The 22,644-nt window shown below is 47.8% G+C and overlaps 1 protein-coding gene across 1 annotated transcript in view; it reads left to right on the top strand.

The window, feature by feature from the left end:
* The window catches only part of XPNPEP2 (X-prolyl aminopeptidase 2), a 41,556-nt gene extending 20,490 nt beyond the window's left edge, over positions 1 to 21,066 (top strand). Inside the window, exons 9-21 of the mRNA XM_007527647.3 lie at positions 249 to 330; positions 619 to 814; positions 1,966 to 2,055; positions 4,850 to 4,959; positions 5,724 to 5,801; positions 6,967 to 7,038; positions 12,327 to 12,387; positions 15,514 to 15,583; positions 16,077 to 16,181; positions 16,940 to 16,999; positions 17,424 to 17,500; positions 19,889 to 19,978; positions 20,543 to 21,066. Coding sequence (XP_007527709.1) covers positions 249 to 330; positions 619 to 814; positions 1,966 to 2,055; positions 4,850 to 4,959; positions 5,724 to 5,801; positions 6,967 to 7,038; positions 12,327 to 12,387; positions 15,514 to 15,583; positions 16,077 to 16,181; positions 16,940 to 16,999; positions 17,424 to 17,500; positions 19,889 to 19,978; positions 20,543 to 20,752 — 1,301 coding nt within the window. The 3' untranslated portion in view covers positions 20,753 to 21,066. The remainder of the gene's footprint in view (positions 1 to 248; positions 331 to 618; positions 815 to 1,965; positions 2,056 to 4,849; positions 4,960 to 5,723; positions 5,802 to 6,966; positions 7,039 to 12,326; positions 12,388 to 15,513; positions 15,584 to 16,076; positions 16,182 to 16,939; positions 17,000 to 17,423; positions 17,501 to 19,888; positions 19,979 to 20,542) is intronic.
* Positions 21,067 to 22,644: the final 1,578 nt, after the last annotated feature.

The following is a 22,644-nucleotide window of genomic DNA, read 5'->3' as shown; positions in this document are numbered from 1 at the left end:
AGAGGAAGGAGCAAAACTTTGATCTGTCTTTCTCATAGTATTATTACTGTTATCATTACTACTAGACTAGTAGTAGTAGGAACAGTAGCAGCAGCAGCAGTGGTAGTAATATGATGATAATAACAGTAATAAGACCAGAGTGGCTGTCAGAAGCAGAGGGAATCTCGAGGAGCAAAGCACACGATGGAGTCAAGATGTCACCTGCTCAGGTACACCCCAGATAGCCCCTATGGGTTTCTCTTCCACAGGGCTCTTCAACTTGCGTGGCAGCGATATTCCCTACAACCCCTTCTTCTATTCCTACACACTGCTCACCAGCACCTCCATCAGGTATGACTCTGTCTTGGCTCCCTGTGACCCACCGCCTGCTGCCTCCAGCCCCTCACTGCCCCCACACTTACACAGTCCCAGTGTGCAGCCTGCCCTTGAACCTGGTGCCTGTCCCAGCATGCCCCTCTGGGAAGCATCTGATGGGCTCTTCTTGACCCCTTGTCCTCCAGGCCTACATACTCCAACCTCCCAACTAGCTTGGTTCTCTGGCTCAGTTTTGTGCCACTTCTTGGAACCTAGAGTCTCTGGTCCTCTGCACTGTCCTTAGAGTCCCGCCCCCCCCCCCAGGTTATTTGTGAACAAGAGCAGCTTTGACACAGAGACCATGAAGTACTTGAACTCAGACTGCACGGGCTCCATGTGTGTGCAGCTCCAAGAGTACAACAAGGTCCGAGACAGTGTCCAGGCCTATGCCTTGGGCGATGTGAGGATTTGGATCGGCACCAGCTACACCACCTACGGGCTGTATGAAGTCATACCCACGGTGAGCTGGCTGGACCCACAAACAAGTCTCACCTTCCAGGGGTGGGAAGGTGGTGTACCTGATTACACATGTTACCATGTGCAAGGACCCAAGTTTGAGGCCCCAATCCCCACCTGCAGGGGGTTGGCTTCACAAACAGTGATGCAGGTCTACAGGTGTCTCTCTTTCTGTCTCCCCCTCCCCTCTCAGTTTATATTTGCCCTCTTAAATAAATAGAGAAAAAAGGAGGGAGGGAAGCCACTGGAAGCAGTGGATTCATCATGCAGGAACCAAGCCCCAGCAATAACACTGGTGGCAAAAAACAAAACAACAAAAGCAATTTCACTCTATTGAGAGGCCACAGCCCAAAGTCCTCCAGTTGACTAGTCAGTGAATATGCTGTGATCCCCCTTCTTCTTTCAATATTTCACTTATTTAGTTATTTGTTGGAGAGAGAGAGAGAGAGAGAGAGAGAGAGAGAGAGAGAGAGAACTTGATAGGCAAGGGGGAGAGAATGGTGGAGAGAGAGAAACACCTGCAGCACAGTGTCACTGCTAGTAAAGGTGGGGACCAAGGACTTGAAACAGGGTCCTTGAACATTGTAACATGTGTGCTCTACCAGATGTGCCACCACCTGACTCCTGTTGGCCCCCATCTAAGGCAACCCTAGAGAGAGACAGACAGGAAGTAAGGGAATCTCTGCAGAGTGCTCATAAGTTAACTGGAGCCTAGAAAGAGTACAGCCTGGTACAGCCAAACCTTGCAGCTCAGCCGATCCTCAAATTGGACCAAGGGTTTGCCCCCTCAGCCTGTGAAGTGGCCTCAGACAAGTGACCCTGTCCTCTGCACATCTGCTTTGTCACCTGTGAAAGGGCAGAGAGGTGTGGTATATATACATAAAGGAATACTACATAGCTGTTAAGTGGGAGTTCTTATGATGTGACATGTGCAGGGAACTTATCCTGACACCACAGCCTGTCACCTGTCACAGAGTGCAAAGATGGGGGGGGACCCAGGAACAGAAAGGAAGGTGGGAGAAAAGGCTGGCTTGACCCAGAAGACTAGGGAAGATGTGTGTAGCCAGAAAGCACACCAAGGTGTTCCTGCCAGAGCTTTCCCCATCATGGTGCTCTGGAGGGGCCTCCAAACCTCTTCCTCTCTAACCATGACAGGAGAAGCTGGTAACAGATGCCTACTCACCAGTGATGAAGACCAAGGCAGTAAAAAACAGCAAGGAACAGATGCTGCTCAGAGCCACCCATGTAAGTCCAGGTAGGCAGGTGGGAGGAGAGGTGGGGAGGGCCTGGTGTGGTGAGCTAGAAAGAGCTACTGTGAGAGGAGCAGTAAGAAGCCCCTCAGTGACACCGAGAGGTGGGCATTGACGTCCTGGGCACTTGCCCATGCCACAGCCCCATGCCCCCTCCATGGCACTGTGACCTAGAGACAGGCCCAGAGGGGCCAGGCTGTTGAAGCTCAAACCCTGCTCTACTATCCACCTCCTAGCTGGGCGACCTTGGCCAACTTCTTCACCTCTCTGGGCTTCAGTTACATCATTTACAAAATGGAGAGCATAGCAATAGTCTACAGGGCCAGAGAGATAATTTGATATCAGAGCACAGGACTTGCATGCCTGAGGCCCCAGGTTTAGTCACAGACACTGACATATGTTAGAACTGAGTGGTTCTTTCTCTCTCTCTCCCTCCCTTCCCCCCCCCCTCTCTCTCTCTCTTCTCTCATGAAAATGAGTGAACCTTTTAAAAATAATAATCTGTAACACAAGGTTTATGTGAGGATTAAATAAACATATTTATATAATATGTATATATAATGTATGCCATATGTATTGTACAAATGGCATAATTATTAATGTATGTTTGAATATTTAAAATAGCTAATAGTAGGTAATAGGCAATAGCATATATAAATATGCACATGTATATATACATTTATAAACAAGTGCTATGTATGCAGAACACATGAATAGATAAGAATACATGTAAGTACATACATATAGAATGTATATACTTACATAAATATATCACCAGAATCATAAGAGAGTCATATTAAGTCTGAAAATAAATAAATAATGTTGTTCCATGCAGTTTGGTACATCCAATTGTTAAAGAAATGCTATCATTGGGCGGGGGTAGATAGTATAATGGTTATGCAAACAAACTGCCAAGCCTGAGGCTCTGAAGTCTCAGGTTCAATCCCCTTCACCACTATAAGCCAGAGGTGACCAGTGCTCTGGGAAAAAAAAAAAAAAGAAAGAAAGAAATGTTAATCATAATGATCTTCCTGGCCTGACAAAAGAATTTTCCTTCTTTTGACCATTCCTATTAAAATCAGGATACATTCATTTTTAAGTTTAAATTATCTCCTTTTTTCTTTTTCTTTATTGGGGAATTAATGTTTTACATTCGACAGTAAGTACAGTAGTTTGCACATGCATAACATTCCTCAGTTTTACATATGACAACACAATCCCCACTAGGTCCTCTGTCATCTTTTTTGGAACTGTATTCTCCCCCACACCCACCCCAAAGTCTTTTAGTTTGGTGCAATATGCCAATTCCAGTTCAGGTTCTACTTGTGTTTTCTCTTCTGATCTTGTTTTTCAACTTCTACCTGAGAGTGAAATCATCCCATATTCATCCTTCTGTTTATGACATTTAACATAATTTTTCAAGGTCATCCAAGAATGGCTGAAAACAGTGAAGTCACCATTTTTTATAGCTGAGTACTATTCCATTGTGTATATATACCACAACTTGCTCAGCCACTCATCTGTTGTTGGACACCTGGGTTGCTTCCAGGTTTTGCCTATTACAAATAATGCTGCTAAGAACATACATGTACACAGATCTTTTTGGGTGGGTGTGTTGGTTCCTTAGGATATATCCCCAGGAGAGGAATTGCAGGATCATAGGGTAGGTCCATTTCTAGCCTTCTGAGAGTTCTCCAGACTCTTCTTCACAGAGGTTGGACCAATTTACACTGCCACCAGCAATGCAGGAGGCTTCCTTTGATCCCACAACCTCTCCAGCATTTGTCTCTCTCTTTTTTTTTAACCAGAGCACTGCTCAGCTCTGACTTATGGTGGTAAAGGGAATTGAACCTGGGACCTCAGAGCTTAAGGCAGGAAAGTTTTTTGCAGAACTATTATGTTGTCTCCCTTGCCCACCTTAAAACTATTTCATTAGCAAATCTTTCCAGGGGGGCGGGCAGTGGCACACCGGGTTAAGCACACAAAGAAATAAGCACAAGGACCTGCACAAGGATCTGGGTTCAAGTCCCTGGCTCCCCACTTGCAGGGGAGTCACTTCACAAGCAGTTAAGCAAGTCTGCAGGTGTCTATCTTTCTCTCTCCTTCTCATTCTCCCTCTCCTCTCTCAATTTCTCTCTGTCCTATCCAATAAAATGGAAAACACAAAATGGCCACCCCGAGCAGTGGATTCATAGTGCCGCCGCCAGTGAGCCCCAACAACAACCCTGGAGGCAAAAAAGGAAAACTTTTTCAGATGAAACATTTTCTTTGATTTTTTTAAAAAGATTTATTTATCTAATGAAAGACAGGGCAGAGCAGGGAGAAAGGTCAGAGCACCTCTCTCTATAGGCAATAGCAGGGTTTGAACTGAGGGCCACAGGTTTGCAAAGATTGCACTCTGCCTGCCAAGGTACCCCTCAGCCACCTGATGGGATATCTAAAACATCTACAAAAATCTCCTCATGAGCCCCCATGCGTCATCATCCAGCTTCAGTAGCTATCAACTCACGCCAGTTCCATGGCATCCATCCATGACTTCCCAAGTATCACCGCCTCTCCCCACCTGCTTCAGCAACTCGGTGCCCACTGACTCCATCAACCCACCAGTATGCCTCACCAAGCAATAAGGACGCCTTCCCAAACCCGCACTCACTGGACCTTCACATAGAAACATTAGTGAGAATCCCTTGTGATATGATCGGAGTATACCCAGCCAAACCCAGGTGTGTTTCCAACTCACCGTTCTGCTGGGACCTCTCGGCAGCCCACCCCTCTGCTTGTCCCTGCAGGTGAGGGACGCTGTGGCCGTGATCCGATACCTGGTCTGGTTGGAGAAGAACGTGCCCAAAGGCACAGTCAACGAGTTCTCAGGGGCTGAGCTGATGGACTCATTCCGAGGGTGACTGCAGGCGCTGGGGGCTTGCGGGGGGGGGGGTAGTGGGGGGTCACTGGCCCCCTGACTCAGGAACGATGAACGACTCTCCTGCTATCACCTAAATTCTTCCTGGAAGAGATTCTTGGGTGGTCTGGGAGCTGGACACTAGCTGTTGAATGACATTCCCCAGACCAGATGAAAGGACAATTTGAAGGAGCCTAACTCAGCGGCGCCCCCCTAGCGTCTACTTCAGACACGGGCCGGCTCTCCCCTAGAGAGGCTGACTCAAACTAACTCAATCCCTGGACCACCTAGAAACATCACCTTGGAAAGGGAGGTTCCCTGAGAACATGCTTGAACCAGGCCTTGAGTTGATTGTAGGGTGGAGGTGCTGGTGCTGCTCCAAGGATGGGGAAGGGGGCTCAGACACAAGGATGGGGGGGTTCATTCTTGCATTACCATGGAAAGAATGTAGCAGGGGAGGTAGCATATTGGTTATACAAAAAGACTCACATGCCTGAGACTACAAAGTCCCAGGTTCAACCCCCCTGCACCACCATAAACCAGAGCTGAGCAGTGCTCTGGTTGAGAGAGAGAAGAAAAGAATCTATGGAGTATCTGGGACTTGGTCTCCCCATCTGTAAAATGGAAGTGAATAGAGAATAATCAGTGAGTACAGTTCCCAATTCTGTGAGCTGGGGGAGATGAACCAGGAGGAAGTTCGAACTAGCTATTCTGGGGCTAAACCACCCCCGAGCCCACTCACTTTCCCATCTTGTACTTCCCAGAGATGAAGAGTTCTCCTCCGGACCCAGCTTCGAGACCATCTCTGCTAGTGGCCCAAATGCTGCCATGGCCCACTACAGGTACTTCAAGAGAAAGAACTTTCTAATACTGGGGGGTGGGGCAAGGGGGTTGGTGCTGGGTATACTGGTGTAATGCACCAGGGAGAGCTGAAAAGGTAGGGAATGCTCTAGGATCTGAGTGCACATTTGAGTTTTGAGGCCACTAGCATTGTGGGGGTGGAACTTGGGGTGTGGAACCTAGTTGAAGGTTGGGAATCTCCTTGGAATGATAAAACTCAAGCAGTCCTCACACCCCCCGCCCAGTCCTATAAAGCTTTGAGAAATCTGGGTGGCAGGGATGCTGCGGGGTGCTTTTTCCTTGGCAATCTGTGAGTTATTTACATTGGCTACTTCTGAAAGCTCTGGAGCATGGGGGGGAAGGCTCACTCAGTTGGATCAATGATACAATGCAGGCCCAAGAGACAGGCCTGTCAGATGTTTGGTCCCATAGAAAATAAACACCTATAGAACTGCCTGACAAGGGAGTCGGGCGGAAGCGCAGTGGGTTAAACGCAAGTGGCACAAAGCGCAAGGACCCGTGTAAGGATCCCCATTCGAGCCCCCGGCTCCCCACCTGCAGTGGGGTTGCTTCACAAACAGTGAAGCAGGTCTGCAGGTGCCTTTCTCTCCCCCTCTCTGTCTTCCCCTCCTCTCTCCATTTCTGTCTGTCCTATCTAACAACAACGACATCATTAACAACAATAATAACTACAACAATGAAAAACAAGGGCAACAAAAAGAAATAAAATAAATAAATATAAAAAAAGAAAAAGATAAGATAAAATACATTTTTAAAAAATTTTAAAAAAAGAATAAGAGGCTATGTATCTGGGTCCAGGCCCAGTTGTCATCCACCACCCCTCCCCAGCTCTGCCATGTGGCCTAGTGCAAGGTCTGCTGCTTTTAAGGGAACACAAGACACAGGACTGCATGGTCCCTAACATTTCCCTAGCCCCCAGTTTCTGGGCTCTATCCTTTTACTCTCCATGAGGACTTGAGGCTTGCTTAGTGAGATCAACAGACTGTGAGCCTTAAGGGTTCCCTTTGAGAGAGGATGAGTCCCTTACAGGCATTAGCTTGGAAGTCCAACCCCCAAGAATGAAGAGTACTCTGGCATCAACCAGGGTCTGCACCCCACCCAGCACCAACTTAGGCTGCACCCTTCTCAGTGTCTCTCCCTTCCCAGCCCAACCAAGGATCACAACCGCAACTTGTCCACGGATGAGATGTACCTGCTGGATTCTGGGGGACAATACAGGTACGTACTCCCCACCCCACCCTGGTCCAGCTGGCTCAGCTCCAATATCCCAGGGCATCCAGGAGCCTGCCAAAACTTTCCTGTCCTGGACCCCTCCCTGCTTCTTCTGTTGAAGAAAGGAAGGGCCTGGGCTGGTGAGGCCCATACACACTAGGGTCCCTGCAGTGGGGAAACAGGTAGAATCTTGGGGCTACCCAGGCAGAGCCACTGTGAGAATGAAGAAAACACACCATTCACTCACATCACATGGATATGATGAAATTTTCTAGAGATTTTATTTATTCATTTACTTAAATTATTTTTCTTCCTACTGTTAACTTTTTTTTTTTTTTGCTAATGAAGACTTCCTGCTGTGATCCATGGATTTTGTTTTTATTTCTTTATGTTTTTACAAGTGCTCTTCTCAGCTCTGGCTTAAGATTGAACCTGAGGGTAGTTGAGCGGTAGCACAGCGGGTTAAGTGGAGGTGGCACAAAATGCAAGGACCTGCATAAGAATCCCGGTTCAAGTCCCCGGCTCCCCACCTGTATGGGAGTCGCTTCACAAGTGGTGAAGCAGGTCTTCAGGTGTCTATCTTTCTCTCCCCCCTCTCTCTCCCCTCCTCTCTCCATTTCTCTCTGTACTATCCAACAATGATGACATCAATAACAGCAACAATAATAGCTACAACAATAAAACAACAAGGGCAACAAAAGGGAATAAATAAATAAATATTAAAAAAAACATTGAACCTGGGATCTCAGAGCCTCAGACATGAAAGTCTTTCTGCATAACCATTATTTTTATCTCCTTGCCTTTTATATGTGTCTGATGTTCAACGTATTTTATATATTTATTTAGGCTAGAGATAGAAATTGAGAGGGAAGGGGAGATAGAAAGGGAGAGAAAAGGGCTGAGTGGTGGCACATCTGGCTGAGCACACACATTACAGTGTGCAAAGACCAAGGTTCAAACACCAGGTCTGCACCTGTGAGGTGGGAGGGTTGTTCATAAGTGGTGAAACAGTGCTGCAACACTCTCGCTCTTTCTCTCTCCCCTCTATCTCCCCTTCCTTCTCAATTTCTCTCTAACTCTATCCAAGATAAAGAGAAACAAAACTTTTTTAAAGAGTCCATTTGTTAGGTAGCATGTAGATATTAGAAAGAGGAGCAGAGAGAGAAAAAGGGAGAGGGAGAGGGAGAAGGAGAGAGAGAGAGAGACAGAGAGAGACTGAGAGAGAGACAGAGAGAGAGAAAGAGAGAGAGAGAGAGGTCTGCAGCATTGCTTCACTGCTTATGAAGCTTCTCCCCTGCAGGTGTGGATTAGGGACTTAAGCCCGGATTCTTGTGCATGGTAACATGAACGCTCAACCAGGCACACCACTGCCCAGCCTCTTATGTGTTTTGTTTGTTTGTCTGTTGTTTTTTTAATGGTAGGGCCAGATGGAGTCCAGGGCCTCTCACATTCAATGTGTGTGCTCTACTGCTGTGTTACTTCTTGTAAAATGCATCAAAGCCCACGTATTATTATTACTCAGTCTGCACAGTCATGCTTTGTGACCCTGCTCAGCTGCACAGCTAGACCCCAACCCCTCACCCCGCCACCACCATTTTCTCACTCAACTCAAGCACACCACCAACACTACCCTCCAGCACCAAGCAGGGAAGGCATAGGGTGACGGAGGAGGGTGCTGTCCAGCTCCAGGCCTCCTCTGGAGCTCAGGCCTGAGAGTCATTGCAATTACTTAGTGAATGTAAAGTCAGCAGCACAGCAGCATCAGCAGTCAGCTACTGTACCTTTGCACAGTGCACAATCTGAACACTTGTATGGGACAACCAAGCAGAACAGTCTGGACCACTACCCTTCCGAAAATGTGGTCAGCCATTGCCACAGGAACCGAGTGAGAGGAGCTGGAAGAGTTTCCTTTCTCATTTAGGAAACGAGTGGGCTGTGGAAAGAAGAGAAGCACAGAGCTGATAGAGAGGGAAGAGCTTTTAAAAATAAATCTAATTATATTTATTCATTCTTTACCAGAGCACTGCTCATCTCTGGCTTATTGGGACCTTTGGTGCCTTAGGCATGGAAGTTGGAAATAAAATTATTTTTTAAATATCTATTAGGAGAGAGAGAGAGAATGAATCAGTCTTACATAAACAATCCCTGGGCTGGAACTCAGGAGCTCATGCTTGAGGGTCCAATGTGTAATCCACTGCACTACCTCTCACTATATATATTCTTTAATTTTCTTTCTTTCTTTTTTTTCTTTCTTTCTTTTTCTTTCTTTCTTCCTTCCTTCCTTCCTTCCTTCCTTTCTTTGCTTTTTGTTTTGTCTTTTTTACTATTAGTTTGCTTTTGCCACCAGAATTATCAGTCTGTCTTGGCACCTATATGACTCCACCTACATGACTCTTATTCCTTCTTTCTCCCACCTCCCTCCCTCTCTCACTTCTTTCCCTCCCTCCTTCCTTCCTTCCCTCTTTCTCTTTCTTCTTTTGGACCAGAGCACTTCTGGGGACCAAATTTAGGACCTCTCACATGCAAGTCTTGGGCATTGCCACTGTGCCATCTCCCAGGCCCTTGGTTGTCCCATGTTTACAGGTGAGACATCTTAAATCTAGAGATCTCAGGCCACTCCTGTATTCCCTTCCTTACTTATGGGTTAGAATTTTGCAACCCCCTCCCCCCACATACACACAAAGGTGGCAAAGCAGGCCTCATCACCCACCCACCCCCCACTTCCCAGGCAACTGAGGCCCTGAGGCCAGCAGTCTGATTCTAGCTACAAACTGCCATTGTTTACCATCCCCCAAACATACACACCCCCAGGGAGGCCTAGGAAAGGAGGGGGAAAGGATGGTGGTCCAGGAACCGGGGATATGTCCTTTAGGAAGCAGGTAACAGGGCATGGGTGGTGGACTTCTTTGGAAGGAGAGAAGAGGAAGCGAGGTGACTATTTCTCCCAGCCTTGCCCTCTGGCTGTGAGCATGCCCCAGCAAAGTACCGCCTCACACACTCATTTGTCCTTTACAGTAGAAGCCTCTGGGACATACCACCACTGGTGACTGCACTAAGAACCAGCACCACTGGCAAAGGGCAGGGAGTGGAAAGTTGTTCAGAATGACTCCTGCATTGGAGGCAAAATACATATGCTACCATGTGTAACCGGGGTTCAATTTCCTAGTCCCCACCTGCAGGAGGGAGGTGTCATAAGAGGTAGAGCAGTGCTGCAGGTTTATGAAGGAAGGAAGGAAGGAAGGAAGGAAGGAAGGAAGGGAGGGAGGGAGGAAGGAAGGAAGGAAGGAAGGAAGGAAGGGATGGAGATGAAAGAGGGGGTCAAAGTTTTGCAGGAAACTGAAAATTTTTACACATATACCAACAACTGTATTTCTGTATTCACTGCTGACTGTAAACCATTAATCCCCCAAACTATGTGTGTGTGTGTGTGTGTGTGTGTGTGTGTGTGTGTGTGTGTGTTGAAGAGAGAGAGAGACAGGGAGAAACAAAACAGAAACAACCCCTCCTATTCCCCCAGCAGCCTGAAAGAGAGGCCTTATATTCAGAGCCAGTCTGAGCACAGGCAGCCAAGATTTTACTCTTTTTTCTTTTTGGTTTTGTTTTTATGTATTGGGGAATTGAACCTGGGACTTTGGAGCCTCAGGCGTGAGAGTCTCTTTGCATAACCATTATGCTATCTATCTGTTGTTTTACTGCCCTGTTGTTTTACTGCCATCAGAGTTATCACTGAGGCTACACAATGAATTGACCACTCCTTGCAGCATTTTTTTTGTTATTGTTTTTGCAGAGGGATGGGGTCTTTTTTGACAGAGACAGAGGGAAGGGAATTAAGAGGAAGGGAAGGGGAGATAGAGAGGGAGAAAGAGAAACACCTTCTTCTTCTTCTAGCATTTGCCCTTCTTCCGTAGCCAGTCAACAGCGTCAGGTTGAGCCTGATGTAAATTTTCGAGACCGCCTTTGAATCTGGAGAGGTGGCAGTCGTTGACTATGTGGGTCATAGTCTGTCTGTAGCCACAGGGGCAGTTCGGGTCATCTCTGGCTCCCCAGCGATGGAACATAGCGGCGCACCGGCCATGGCCTGTTCGATAGCGATTGAGGAGGGCCCAATCATAACGGGCTAGGTCAAAGCCGGGTTGACGCTTGCAGGGGTCTGTGATGAGGTGTTTGTTCTTTACCTCAGCTGACTGCCAACTCTGTTTCCAAGAGTCTGGAACAGAGAAGTTCAGTGTAGGCGTAGGGGACCAGATTGGGTGACGAGACGTCAAGCGTTGGACAGGGTGGGCGAAGATATCCACGTATATTGGCAGGTCCGGTCGAGCGTAGACATGGGAAATGAACTTAGATGATGCCGCATCCCGACGAATGTCTGGCGGGGCGATGTTGCTAAGAACTGGCAGCCATGGAACCGGGGTGGAACGGATGGTTCCAGAAATTATCCTCATGGAGGAATATAATTTGGAATCGACCAAGTGGACATGGGGGCTACGGAACCATACTGGGGCACAGTATTCTGCAGTGGAATAGCATAATGCCAGAGATGATGATCGTAGTGTGGAAGCACTCGCGCCCCGTGAGGAGTTGGCCAGTCTTGCAATGATGTTATTCCTCGCGCCCACCTTTGCTGCAGTTTTTATGAGATGTTCGTGAAATGACAGAGTGCGATCGAGAGTAACGACAAGATAGACTGGCTGGGCTTCATGCCGGATTCTCGTATCGCCAAGCTGCACATTAAGCTCATGCGAGGCCGAGGCATGGTGTAGATGGAAAACAGATGATACCGTTTTTGCAGTGCTAGGGATTAGTCGCCATTTTTTACGGTAATCAGATATCAGAGACATGTCTTTCGTGAGTGTTTCCTCGAGGATGTCGAACTTTGATGCCTGAGTTGCACAGCAGATGTCATCGGTGTAGATGAACTTCCTTGAAGAAGTTTCTGGGAGGTCATTGATGTAAATATTAAATATTTACATTTAAATATTAAATATTAATATTAAATATTAAAAATATTAAATATCTTTGGTTTCAAAACCGCTATAATCTTCGCACGACGCCTGCAGCACTGCATCACCACTTATGAAGACTCCCCCTGTAGGTGGGAACCAGAGGCTTGAACCTGGGACCTCACAGATAGTCACCTATGAGCCACCGCCTGCCTTCACCCCAAAGCTCAGATTTTCAGTACCCTAAGCTGGATGATACTGTGTAGACTATGTTGGTGGGGAATTGTCTCTGTATCAATAGGACAACGGGGTTGTGACTTGAGTTTGGGGTGCACTGATGTTTCTTCTCTACAGGGACGGAACTACAGACATCACCAGGACTGTCCACTGGGGTAACCCCAGCGCTTTCCAGAAGGTACGCATTGGGCGCAGACTCCTCCTACACACTCCCAGGGACACTCAAACACTCATTCCACCAAGTGCTTTTGTTATTTTCAAAATTTATTTTGAATAGAGACAGAGAAAAATTGAGAGGGGAAAGGGAAGAGAGGGAGGAGGGAAGAGATAGGCACCTGCAGCTCTGCTTCACCACTTGTGAAGCTTCATTCCCCCCCACCCCACCCCCCACCCCCACAGATGGGGACCAAAGGCTTAAATCTGGGTCCTTATACACTGTTACATGTGCCTTCTACCAGCCGCGCTACTATCTGGCCTCCTACCAAGTGCTTTTTCACAAAGATCTAAACTGAGTCCCGAAGATGTGGAGTAGCTCACCCAGAGAGCAAGTCAGTAACAGAAAATGCAGTATTTCCAGCCACTTTCCCAGAGCTATCTCAGGCCACCACCTCAAGGCTGCCATCATCCCATTTCAATAAATCAAGGGATGGCAGTCACTTGTGTAGGTGTGTCGACCTTGTACAGTGCAGAACCTGAACACCCAGGCATGACAGCCATGCAGAATATATAAGCCCTATTGCTTCTAGAAGTGTGCTGCATCATTCACACAGCTCAGGAATAGTGCTGTTAGCAGGTCCAGTGTTGTTATCAAGGAGCCAGTCTGATTTAGCTGTCGGTGCGCTTAGCTTTGTGCTCAAGAGGAAGAAAAAAAGAAAGGCATTCTGGGTAGAGAGAAATGGCACAAACAAACTAGCCAGGGTAAAAAGCTGAAGGGTTTGGAAGGGGGCTAGAAGTTTGTGGTGGGCAGCATGGTATTCAACACACTGACTGTGTGTAGCTGGGACCCTTTTACTAGAAAGAGAGAAATGAAAACATGAACACTGGTTAGGCCTCAAGGAGTGTAAGGTTGAGTTAGTTGTCCCAGGCTGGCATGTAGAGGACTGTGTTGTATGCTTTACATTGGGTTCTAGTTCTCCCCCGCCAAGAGAATTGGATCGACTGGTTGGTCACACTGCTCTGGGGGCACCCAGAGGAAGAAGCCACTGCCTCCCACCTACCACTCACCACCTGCCACATTAGCAGGACAGACCCCAGAACTGAAGCCTTAAGAAAACTTATGGTGGGTGGAAGTGTTAGTATAATGGCGATGCAAAAAGATTTTCATGCCGGTGGCAGCAAGAGCCCCAAATTCAATTCTCAACAAACCATAAGCCAGAGTTGAGCCATGCTCTGGTAAAAGAAGGGGGGGGGACAGAGAAAGAAGGAGGGAGAGGAGAAGAAGGAAGATTTAAAAAAAAAGAGAATTGACTTCACATGCAGTGAATCAGGTCTGCAGGTGTGTCTATCTTTCCTCCTTTCTCCATTTCTCTCTGTCCTATCCAACAACAACGACATCAATAATAACTACAACAATAAGACAAGGACAAGAAAAGGGAATAAATAAAATTTAAAAATAAATAAATGAAAGGAAGGAAGGGAGAAAGAAAGAAAGAAAGAAAGAAAGAGAGAGAGAGAGAGAGAGAGAGAGAATTGTATGGGTCAGGCAGCAGCACACCCGCTTGAGCACACACAATCATGGTGTACAAGGACCCAGGTTTTGAGCCCCTGGTCTCCATTTGTAGGAGAGAAGCTTTACAAGTGGTGAATCAGGTCTGCAGTTCTCTCTCTCCTATTAAATAAAATATAAAAAATGGCCAAGAGCAGTAGATTCATATTGGTGGCACCAAGCCCCAGCAAAACACTGGTAGTAATAAAAGATTTTTTTAATGAAGAAAAATGAAGGCTGAAGCCAGGCGCTATGTCACCCATTTGAGGGTATGCTTCTGCAATGAGCAAGGACCAGCATTTGAGTCCCCAGAACCACACGGGAGCACCTGCATGGCACCAAAGAAAAGCTCTATCCACAGTGGAGTGGCACTGTGGTGACTCTTCTTTTCTCTCTGTCTGTCTCCCTCTCTGTCTCTTTCCAGCTGAAATTGAAAGGAAGAAAAGAATGAAAGACAGAAAGAAAGCTCCACCAGGAGCCATAGGATCATACATATGTGAGGTCCCAGAAACAATGGATTTTTTTAATTTAAAATAAAAAAAAAAGGCTGGGGAGACTGCATAATGATTCTGCAACGGACTCTCATGCTGGAGGCTCTGAGGTCCCAGGTTCAATTCCCACCACCACTATAAGACAGAGATAAACAGTACTCTGGTACCTTTCCTCTCTCTCTCTCTTTATATATATATATATATATATATATATATATATATATATTTATATATATATATTTAAATATACATATATATTTAATTTTTTAAATAAAAATGGACTGGACAGGTAGTATAGTGCTTCTGCAAAGGACTTTCATGCCTGAGACTCTGAAATCACAAATTCAATCCCCAGCATCATCATAAACCAGAGATAAGGAGTGATTTGAAAGAAATAAAAGAAGGAAGGAAAGAAGGGAGGGAGGGAGGAAGGAAGGAAAGAAATAAGAAAGAAGGAAAGAGAAAGGGAGGAAAAGGAAAGAGAAGGAGAAGGAGAAGAAGAGGAGGAGAAGGAGGAGGAGGGGGAGGAGGAAGAGGAAGGAAAATGAAAGAAGATTGAAGCCTGACCACAAATAAGGACTCTGAGCTCTTTTGGCGCAGTCACTTAAAGGAGACACTTACATGACATGAAAGGACCTGCTCCCACCAACAACCTCAAGAAGTAGTCTCAGAGGGAGAAACTGAGGCACATGAGGCAGTTAAAGACACACACACACACACACACACACACACACACACACACACACACACACACACACACACACACACATATATATAAAACACTTATCCAAGGTCTCAGAGTGTGTGAGTGACCAAGCCAGAATTCCAGTCTAGGGTACTGGACTCCCATACCCCACCCTGCCCTCCCCCTCTCTGAAGCCTGTGGAAGAGGCTTTACTCATCCCAGCCTCATACACCTGCCAGAGACAACAGCCTGAACCAAGTGCCATCTTAGGAAAAGGCCTCCTTGGCCTCCTCTGACCATATTCTAGAACCTGCATGACTCCCCAGCCCAGGAACATCCCTCAGCCCGTGGCTTGGTTCTATGTGCACAGGAAACTCCTAGGTCCTTCTTCCGGTGAGTCACACACTCTCCTTCCCCCACCAGGAGGCGTACACCCGCGTGCTGATAGGAAGCATAGAACTGTCCACCCTCATCTTCCCCAGCCATGTGTCAGGTAAGCTACAGATAGGGAACTGGACCCACTGCCTCTGTCCCTGGCTTTTGGAACCCAGACCTCATCCTGGGAGACCAGCGGGGCAGGGATTCTATTACCACCCCACCAGTGGAATAGATGGGAAAAGGCAGCCCAGAGTCAGGAGGCAACTTGCTCAATGTGACACAGACGGTTGGTGGGAGCACCAAGCCTCAAATCCAGGCCACCATCCTCCTAGTCTAATGCTGTAGCTCAGGGGTGTTGGAAGAGGAGGCATTGGTCAGCGTGGGCTTTAGTCGTGGAACTCCTGGAGCGACTAGGTGTTTGACAGATGAGGAGAAGTTGTGGAGTCACTGGTGCGGGTTGTAGATGCCCTGTCAGAGACAGTGTCTACCTGCCTTGCAGGGGAGCCCCAACTCATCACTTGATGGTGGGACAAGAGAGCAGGAATGGGGCAAGGCAGGGAGCCTGAGGTCCAACCCCCTGCCTGACTAGAGGGCCGCATCTTTCTCAGGATGGACACTGGAAACCTTTGCCCGCAGAGCCTTGTGGAATGTTGGCCTCAATTATGGCCACGGGACAGGCCACGGCATTGGCAATTTCCTGGGTGTGCACGAGTGTAAGTACCTCCTCCTGCACTGCCCCCCTGGGATTCTCCCAGCTTGTGAAGAAGGTAGGTATAGAAATGACCATGGCGTACAGCCTGGCTGTGGCACACCTGGTTGAGCACAGACATTACCATGCACAAGGACCTGGGCTCAAGCCCCCCAGTCCCCACCTACTGGGGGGAAGCTTCATGAGCCGTGAAACAAGGCTGCAGGTGTTTCTCCCCCCTCCCACTCTATATCCCTCTTCCCTTTCAGTTTCTCTCTGCCTCTATCCTAAATTTAAAAAATGGGTCAGGCTGTGGTGCACCTGGTTGACAGCACACTTTGTAGTGCACAGAGACCTGGGTTCAAGTTCCTGGCCCCCACCTGCAGATGATGAAGCAGTGCTTCATGTGTCTCTTTGTCTCTCCCTCTCTACTTTCCCCTTTCCTCTAGATTTCACTCTGTCTATATCCAATAAATGTAAATAAATAAACAAATAAATAAATAACCATGACCCACCTAAAGTCACTCAGGGGATTGGTGAAGGTGGTACTGGCATCCAGCCTTTTCTGCTGCTTGACTGCCAACTAAGAGGGAGCCCAGAGAGAAGGGTGAAAGGTCAAGGCCATGCAGCTGTCTGGCATAGACCTCAGAGAAATGAAAGCCAGAGCCAGTCTCATCTGTCACCACCCCAAAGGTGCGATGGACATGGCACTTGGGATGGGGTGGGGCCCTCAAGCCAGGGTGCACAGAAGAGCTGAAACCTAGCCTCCACCTCCCTTTCCAGGGCCTGTGGGATTCCAGTCCAACAACATTGCCATGGAGAAGGGCATGTTCACATCGATAGGTAAGGCTCTTGGGGGTGAGGGAGGGCTCCCAATTCCTCCCCACCCTAAGATGAGACCTCCAAACAGATAGATAGTCAGATAGTTCCCACTCACCTTCATCCCAACCTCCCTCAGCTCATGTCTTCCCTTCATCCTTGAAAGTTGGCTCCCATCTGTATATCCAAAAGTCAGGTGCCTGCCATCAACTGCTGGGCACATGGACTTCCAGGAGTTACATGGGCTCTAAAGTTTTCTCTGCTCAGCTTCAAAGGGTGATGGGGGACTTGACATCCAACAGGTCACCTCTGACAAGTTGATGTCTGCTTAAGTCAATAATAGGGGACAGCCATGCAGTGGAGGGAAGGGTGACCACGAAGTCCCCACCACCACCATGAGACTTGGGTCCTCCCCCTGTTTAATGCCACTGGCATGTTTGTCTCCTAGAACCTGGTTACTATCGGGATGGAGAATTTGGGATCCGTATTGAAGATGTGGCCCTCGTGGTAGAAGCTAAGACCAAGGTAGCATGTCATGGAGATGGACTGGGTGGGAGATATGGCAGGGGCAGCAGTTACCGTGGGCCACATAGGGTGTCAAAAAGTGTCAAAAGAGGTGATCAGGCAGTGGTGCATCTGGTTAAGTGCACATGCTACAATTCTCAAGGACCCGGGTACAAGCACTTATTTCCCACCTGTGGGGGAGTGGAGCTTCATGAACAGCGAAGCAGGTCTGCAGGTGTCTGTTTCTTTCTCCCTCTTAATCTCCCTATTCTCTCTCAATTTCTGTCTGCCTCTATCCAATAAATTAACTAAACAAAGCACCTATGGCTGAGGTCCCAGGTTCAGTCCTCAGCACCAACCTAAACTAGAGCTGTGCAGTGCTCTGGTAAAATAAATAAATAAATAAGCAAACAAATAAATAAAAGTACCTAGATATAAACTTCAAAGAGATGAACTTGGGAAAAAAAACAGACCTCTTCTGAGGGATATAAAAAGTTTAAAGTAATTGATGCTTTCTGGGAAGAAACCTTCATATTTATGAAGACATCATTTCTCCCTAACTTAATCTACCAATTCAAGACAACCTTGGTTTCAGAAATGACTGGACTCTTTCATAACTTTGCAAAATGATAGTGAAGTTTAATTATAATAAATAAATAAATAAATTAGGGACTGGATGGTGGCACACCTAGTTAAGTGTACTTATTACCATGCACAAGGACCAGCCCTCCTTCCTCAGAGTCCTTTGCTCTGGTACAGTACACCACACACGCTCCACATTTTATTTCGTTCCCCCCCCCCCCGTTCTTGTTTCTTAAGTTCTGCCTACAAGTGACATTATCCAATATGCCTCTCTATTTTTTTGACTTATTTCATTCAACACGATTCCTTCAAGCTCCATCCCAAGATGAAGTGAAGAAGGTGACTTGATCATTTTTAGCAGCTGAGTAGCATTCCAGTAACAATAAAAGTTGGAAAAGTGGTGGGGGGATAACTCTGATACACTGCTCATAGGGATGTGATTTGGTCCAACCTTTGTGGACAGCAGTCTGAAGAACTCTCAGAAGGCCAGAAATGGACCTACCCTATGACCTATAAATTCCGATCCTAGGTATATATCCTAAAGAAACAAACACACCCACCCAAATAGATCTATGTACAGCTATGTTCAGAGCAGCAAAATTTGTAATAGTCCAAAATTTGGAAGCAACCCAAGTGCCCAATAACAGATGAGTGCCTATTTTTTTCCCTTTCTGATAGAGACAGAGGGGAATTAAGAAGGAATGGGGATAAACAGAGAAATATCTGTAGCCCTGCTTCAGTGCTAATGAAGCTTCCTCTCTGCAGGTGGGGACCAAGGGCTTGAACCCTGGTCCTTGCGAATGGTAATGTGTGCTCTCTATCTAAAAGGTACATCACTTTCCAGCTTCGAATTAATTTATCTATGAGAAAGAGAGAGGAAGAGAGATAAGACACAGCACCAGAGTGTTAATATGCTATATCTGATGCTGGGGATTGAACTCAGGGCTTCCTGATTGCAAGTCCTTAACTCTACCACTGTTCTCTCCCCAACAGTTTCACTTTGTTCTTTTTTAAATATTTTTTATTTTTATTATCTTTATTGATTTATTGGCTAGAGATAGCCCGAAATTGAGAGGGAAGAGGGTGACAGGGTGAGAGACAGAGAGACACCTGCAATACTGCTTCACCACTTGCAAAGCTTTCCTCTGCAGGTGGGGACTGGGGGCTTGAACCCAGGTCCTTGTGCATTTTAACACGTGTGCTCAGCCAGATGTCTCACCAACCAGCTACAACTTAGTTCTTAAACAAGTGTTAAGTCAAGGGGGGCTGGGCATACACTACAGCATGTAAGGACCTAGGTTTAAGCTCTCTGCCTCCACTTGCAAGGGGGAGAGAGGGCAAGCTTCCGGAGCAGTGAAGCAGTGCTACACTTCTCTCTCTCTCTCTCTCTCTCTCTCTCTCTCTCTCTCTCCATCCAAAATAAATAAATATTTTATTACCTTGATTTATAATAGAGACCAAGGAGGGTTTAGATAGTATAATGATTATGTGAAGGACTCTCATGCCTGAGGCTCTGAAGTCCCACATTCAATCCCATGTACCACTATAAGCCAGACCTTATCAGTGCTCTGATTAAAACAAACAAAAAACTGGCTACACTTAATAGAGAGACCAGAGCACTGCTCAGTGCTGGCATATGGAGGTAATAGGGACTGAATCTGAGGTCTCTGGGGTCTTTGGCTTAGGAATCTGGTGGAGGGGTGTGTAGTAGACTGGGGAGGGTGGCTAGCCCAAGGCACAGGGGCTGCCTCAGCCCTGCTGCTTGTGGGCGGAGTGCTCCTTTCCTCCTCACTGTCCTCCTTTATCACCTCCATTGTGGCTTCCCAGTACCCAGGGAACTACCTGACATTTGAAGTTGTGTCCTTGGTGCCTTATGACCGAAACCTCATCGATGTTAGCCTGCTGTCCCCTGAGCAGGTGAGTGGCCCCCAATACTGCCCCCTTTTACCCTCCCTACCCTCAACCTCTCCAACCTCTGCTCCCCTGACTCTAAAACCCTCAGCCTTGCCCTCTCTTAGGAGGATCGACACTGGTGGTACCTACAAACACGTACTGTGGCATCATTCCCCAGCTCACTCACTGAGACCCCAGAGCTTCTAGAACGTTCTAGTCAGACCAACCTTGCCAAGGCCAGGTGGTGAGCTCCTGGGCAGGCTGAGACTGGGGCTCAAAATCTAGAAACACAAGCAGCTCCTTTTTCTTATTGGGCCTTGACTTCGTCTCCCATAAAAACAGTAATAATGCTCATTTCTGAGCCCCAGATCTGCTCCATCCCCAACTCGTCATAAAAGTCATCAGGACATAAAATGGCTGTGAAACCCCCCTGGGGAAATGCCTGTGGCCTGATGATGGCTAGGGACCTTTGGGTCTCTGGGCCAACATGGGTAGCAGAGTAGCTCAGCAGAAGGCAGAGTGGCACCAAGATGTCACACCTCTCGGCAGTGTGGCCTGAGCAGGCCCTCACCCCTGTCCCCTTTGCAGCTCAGGTACCTAAACCGCTACCACCAGATGGTACGTGAAAAGATGGGCCCAGTGCTGGAGCGGCGAGGCTTGCTGGAGGAGCTGACATGGCTGAGGAAACACACGGAGCCCCTGGCTGAGCCCCTGCCTGGGGGAGCCCCCGGCCCCGTATCCCTGGCTATGCTGATGGCCATCTCCTCCATTCTTGTCAACTTGGGCTGGAGCATCTAGACGCTCCTCTTGTCTTTTCTCCCCCTCCCCCCGCCCCAAATATTCTTGCCTGGAAGCCACTACCCAATGACCTCCTTTCTTAATAGCCCTAGAGATGGGCTTTGTGCACCCCCATCCCCTAGGCTCCCATCCTGGCCTTGCAATGGCAGTGTCAGCCTATCCCTTCCCTCCCATGAGCCAGTTCACCTGGCACCTGACAGAGCCTGCTGTTCCTGCTTGTTCCCTCTGCTACCCCCTCAAACCCCCCAATTAAAAATCGCTAGGGCAGTACACCATTTCCAGGGGCTCCATGGCCCCAGCGAAGCCCTACCCTGCCACGGTCTACTGAGTCGTTTTTGGTTTCCCCACATCTGTGAGTTGCCCCTCTCACTCCAATCCCCTCACCTGCCCTGAGCCCTAGAGTGGCTTCCTGGGTTCAGCCCAAGGGCTGATCCAAGCTCCCCATGGTGCCTGCCTGCGGGGAGGGGTGGGAGGAGGAAGGGAGTGGAATAGTCCTGTGGTTGCATACTGCCACCCATGGTAGGGGACACCAGCAAGGGAAGGACACCCTCCACAGAGTCCCCAGCCTCCTGCGCAGTGAGTATTATGGAATTCTCAGCCAGAGACTGATCACACTGAGGCTTGAATGCAGAAGGCAGTGTTTATTATGCAGGGCAGACCCAGCCGGATTCATGCCCACAAAAGACTGGGCCCAAGCACAACAGTGCTGGCCCTTTTAGATAGTCATCAACCTTCTCCTAGGAGCTCATAGCAATAAGCTTAACAGGTGACTTTTTCTTTTGTGTATACAGAGAGCACTGCTTGTTTGGGCTATCAGCAGACTCTTGGGCAGAAGGAGCAGTTTCTAAGGCCACTGACCAAGGCCTCTTGGATGAGAGCGGGAGAAAGCCCTGTGTATTCTGGGAGCGGGGGTGAGGGGGGTGGGGTGGGTGATTGCTGCCAGCTGCATTTTCCTTTAACTAAAGTTAGCCTTTTTTTTTCCCCAAAGTTAACCCTTGGGGAAAAGGGGGCAGGGAGGTTGGGTGAGTGGTGGTGCACCTGACTGAGTGCACATGTTACAATGCACAAGGACCCAGATTCGAGCCCCCTTGGCCCCACCTGCAGGGGAAAAGCTATGTGAATGGTGAAGCAGGTCTTCAGGTGCCTGTCTGTCTCTATCACTCTCTATCTCCCACTTACCTCTCAATTTCTGGCTATCTCTATCCAATAAATAAATAAATAAAGATAATTAAAATTGTTTTTAAGTTAACCCTTTTCTTGCCTCATGAGTACATCTGTCCATTGCTCATGAAGTTCTGGGCTCCAGGCCAGGTGACAGGGGAGGGTGCAAAGCTGCAGAAATGTGGCTGGGGTGAAGGAGGGGTAGGAGACAGAGGGTGGGGTGCATCGTGCTCTGGGCTCTGCCCCTACCGCAAATTGGAAACATCTGGGCAACAGTACCCATTCTCTGTTCCAGATGTCCCTTCAGGGGGGAGCTCTTTGAAAGTATCCCAGTACAGCCCTAGAACAAACTGGCAAAATAGCTCACTTGGATAGTGTGTTGCTTTGCCAAGTGCACCACCCAGGTTTGAGCCTGGCCCCCACTGCACTGAAGGAAATTTTGGTGCTGTGATGTCTCTCACACACTCTCTCCCTCTGTGTCTCTCTGCCTTCTCTGTCTATCTAAGCAAAAGTAGAAGAAGAATTCCTGGGGCCCAGGCAGCGACTCACCTAGTTAAGCATACACGCTACCATGTCGAAGGACCCAGGGACCCAGCTTCAAGCTCTTGCTCCCCACCTGCAGGGTGGGTAGCTTCACCAGCAGTGAAGCAGGTCTGCAGGTATCTATCTTTCTCTCTCCTTCTGTAACTCCCTCTCCCTTCTCATTCTCTAATAAAAAATTATATATTAGG

This window comes from Erinaceus europaeus, chromosome X, assembly GCF_950295315.1.
Source record: "Erinaceus europaeus chromosome X, mEriEur2.1, whole genome shotgun sequence".
Taxonomy (NCBI): domain Eukaryota; kingdom Metazoa; phylum Chordata; class Mammalia; order Eulipotyphla; family Erinaceidae; genus Erinaceus; species Erinaceus europaeus.
This window is presented reverse-complemented; position numbering and strand designations above follow the sequence as displayed.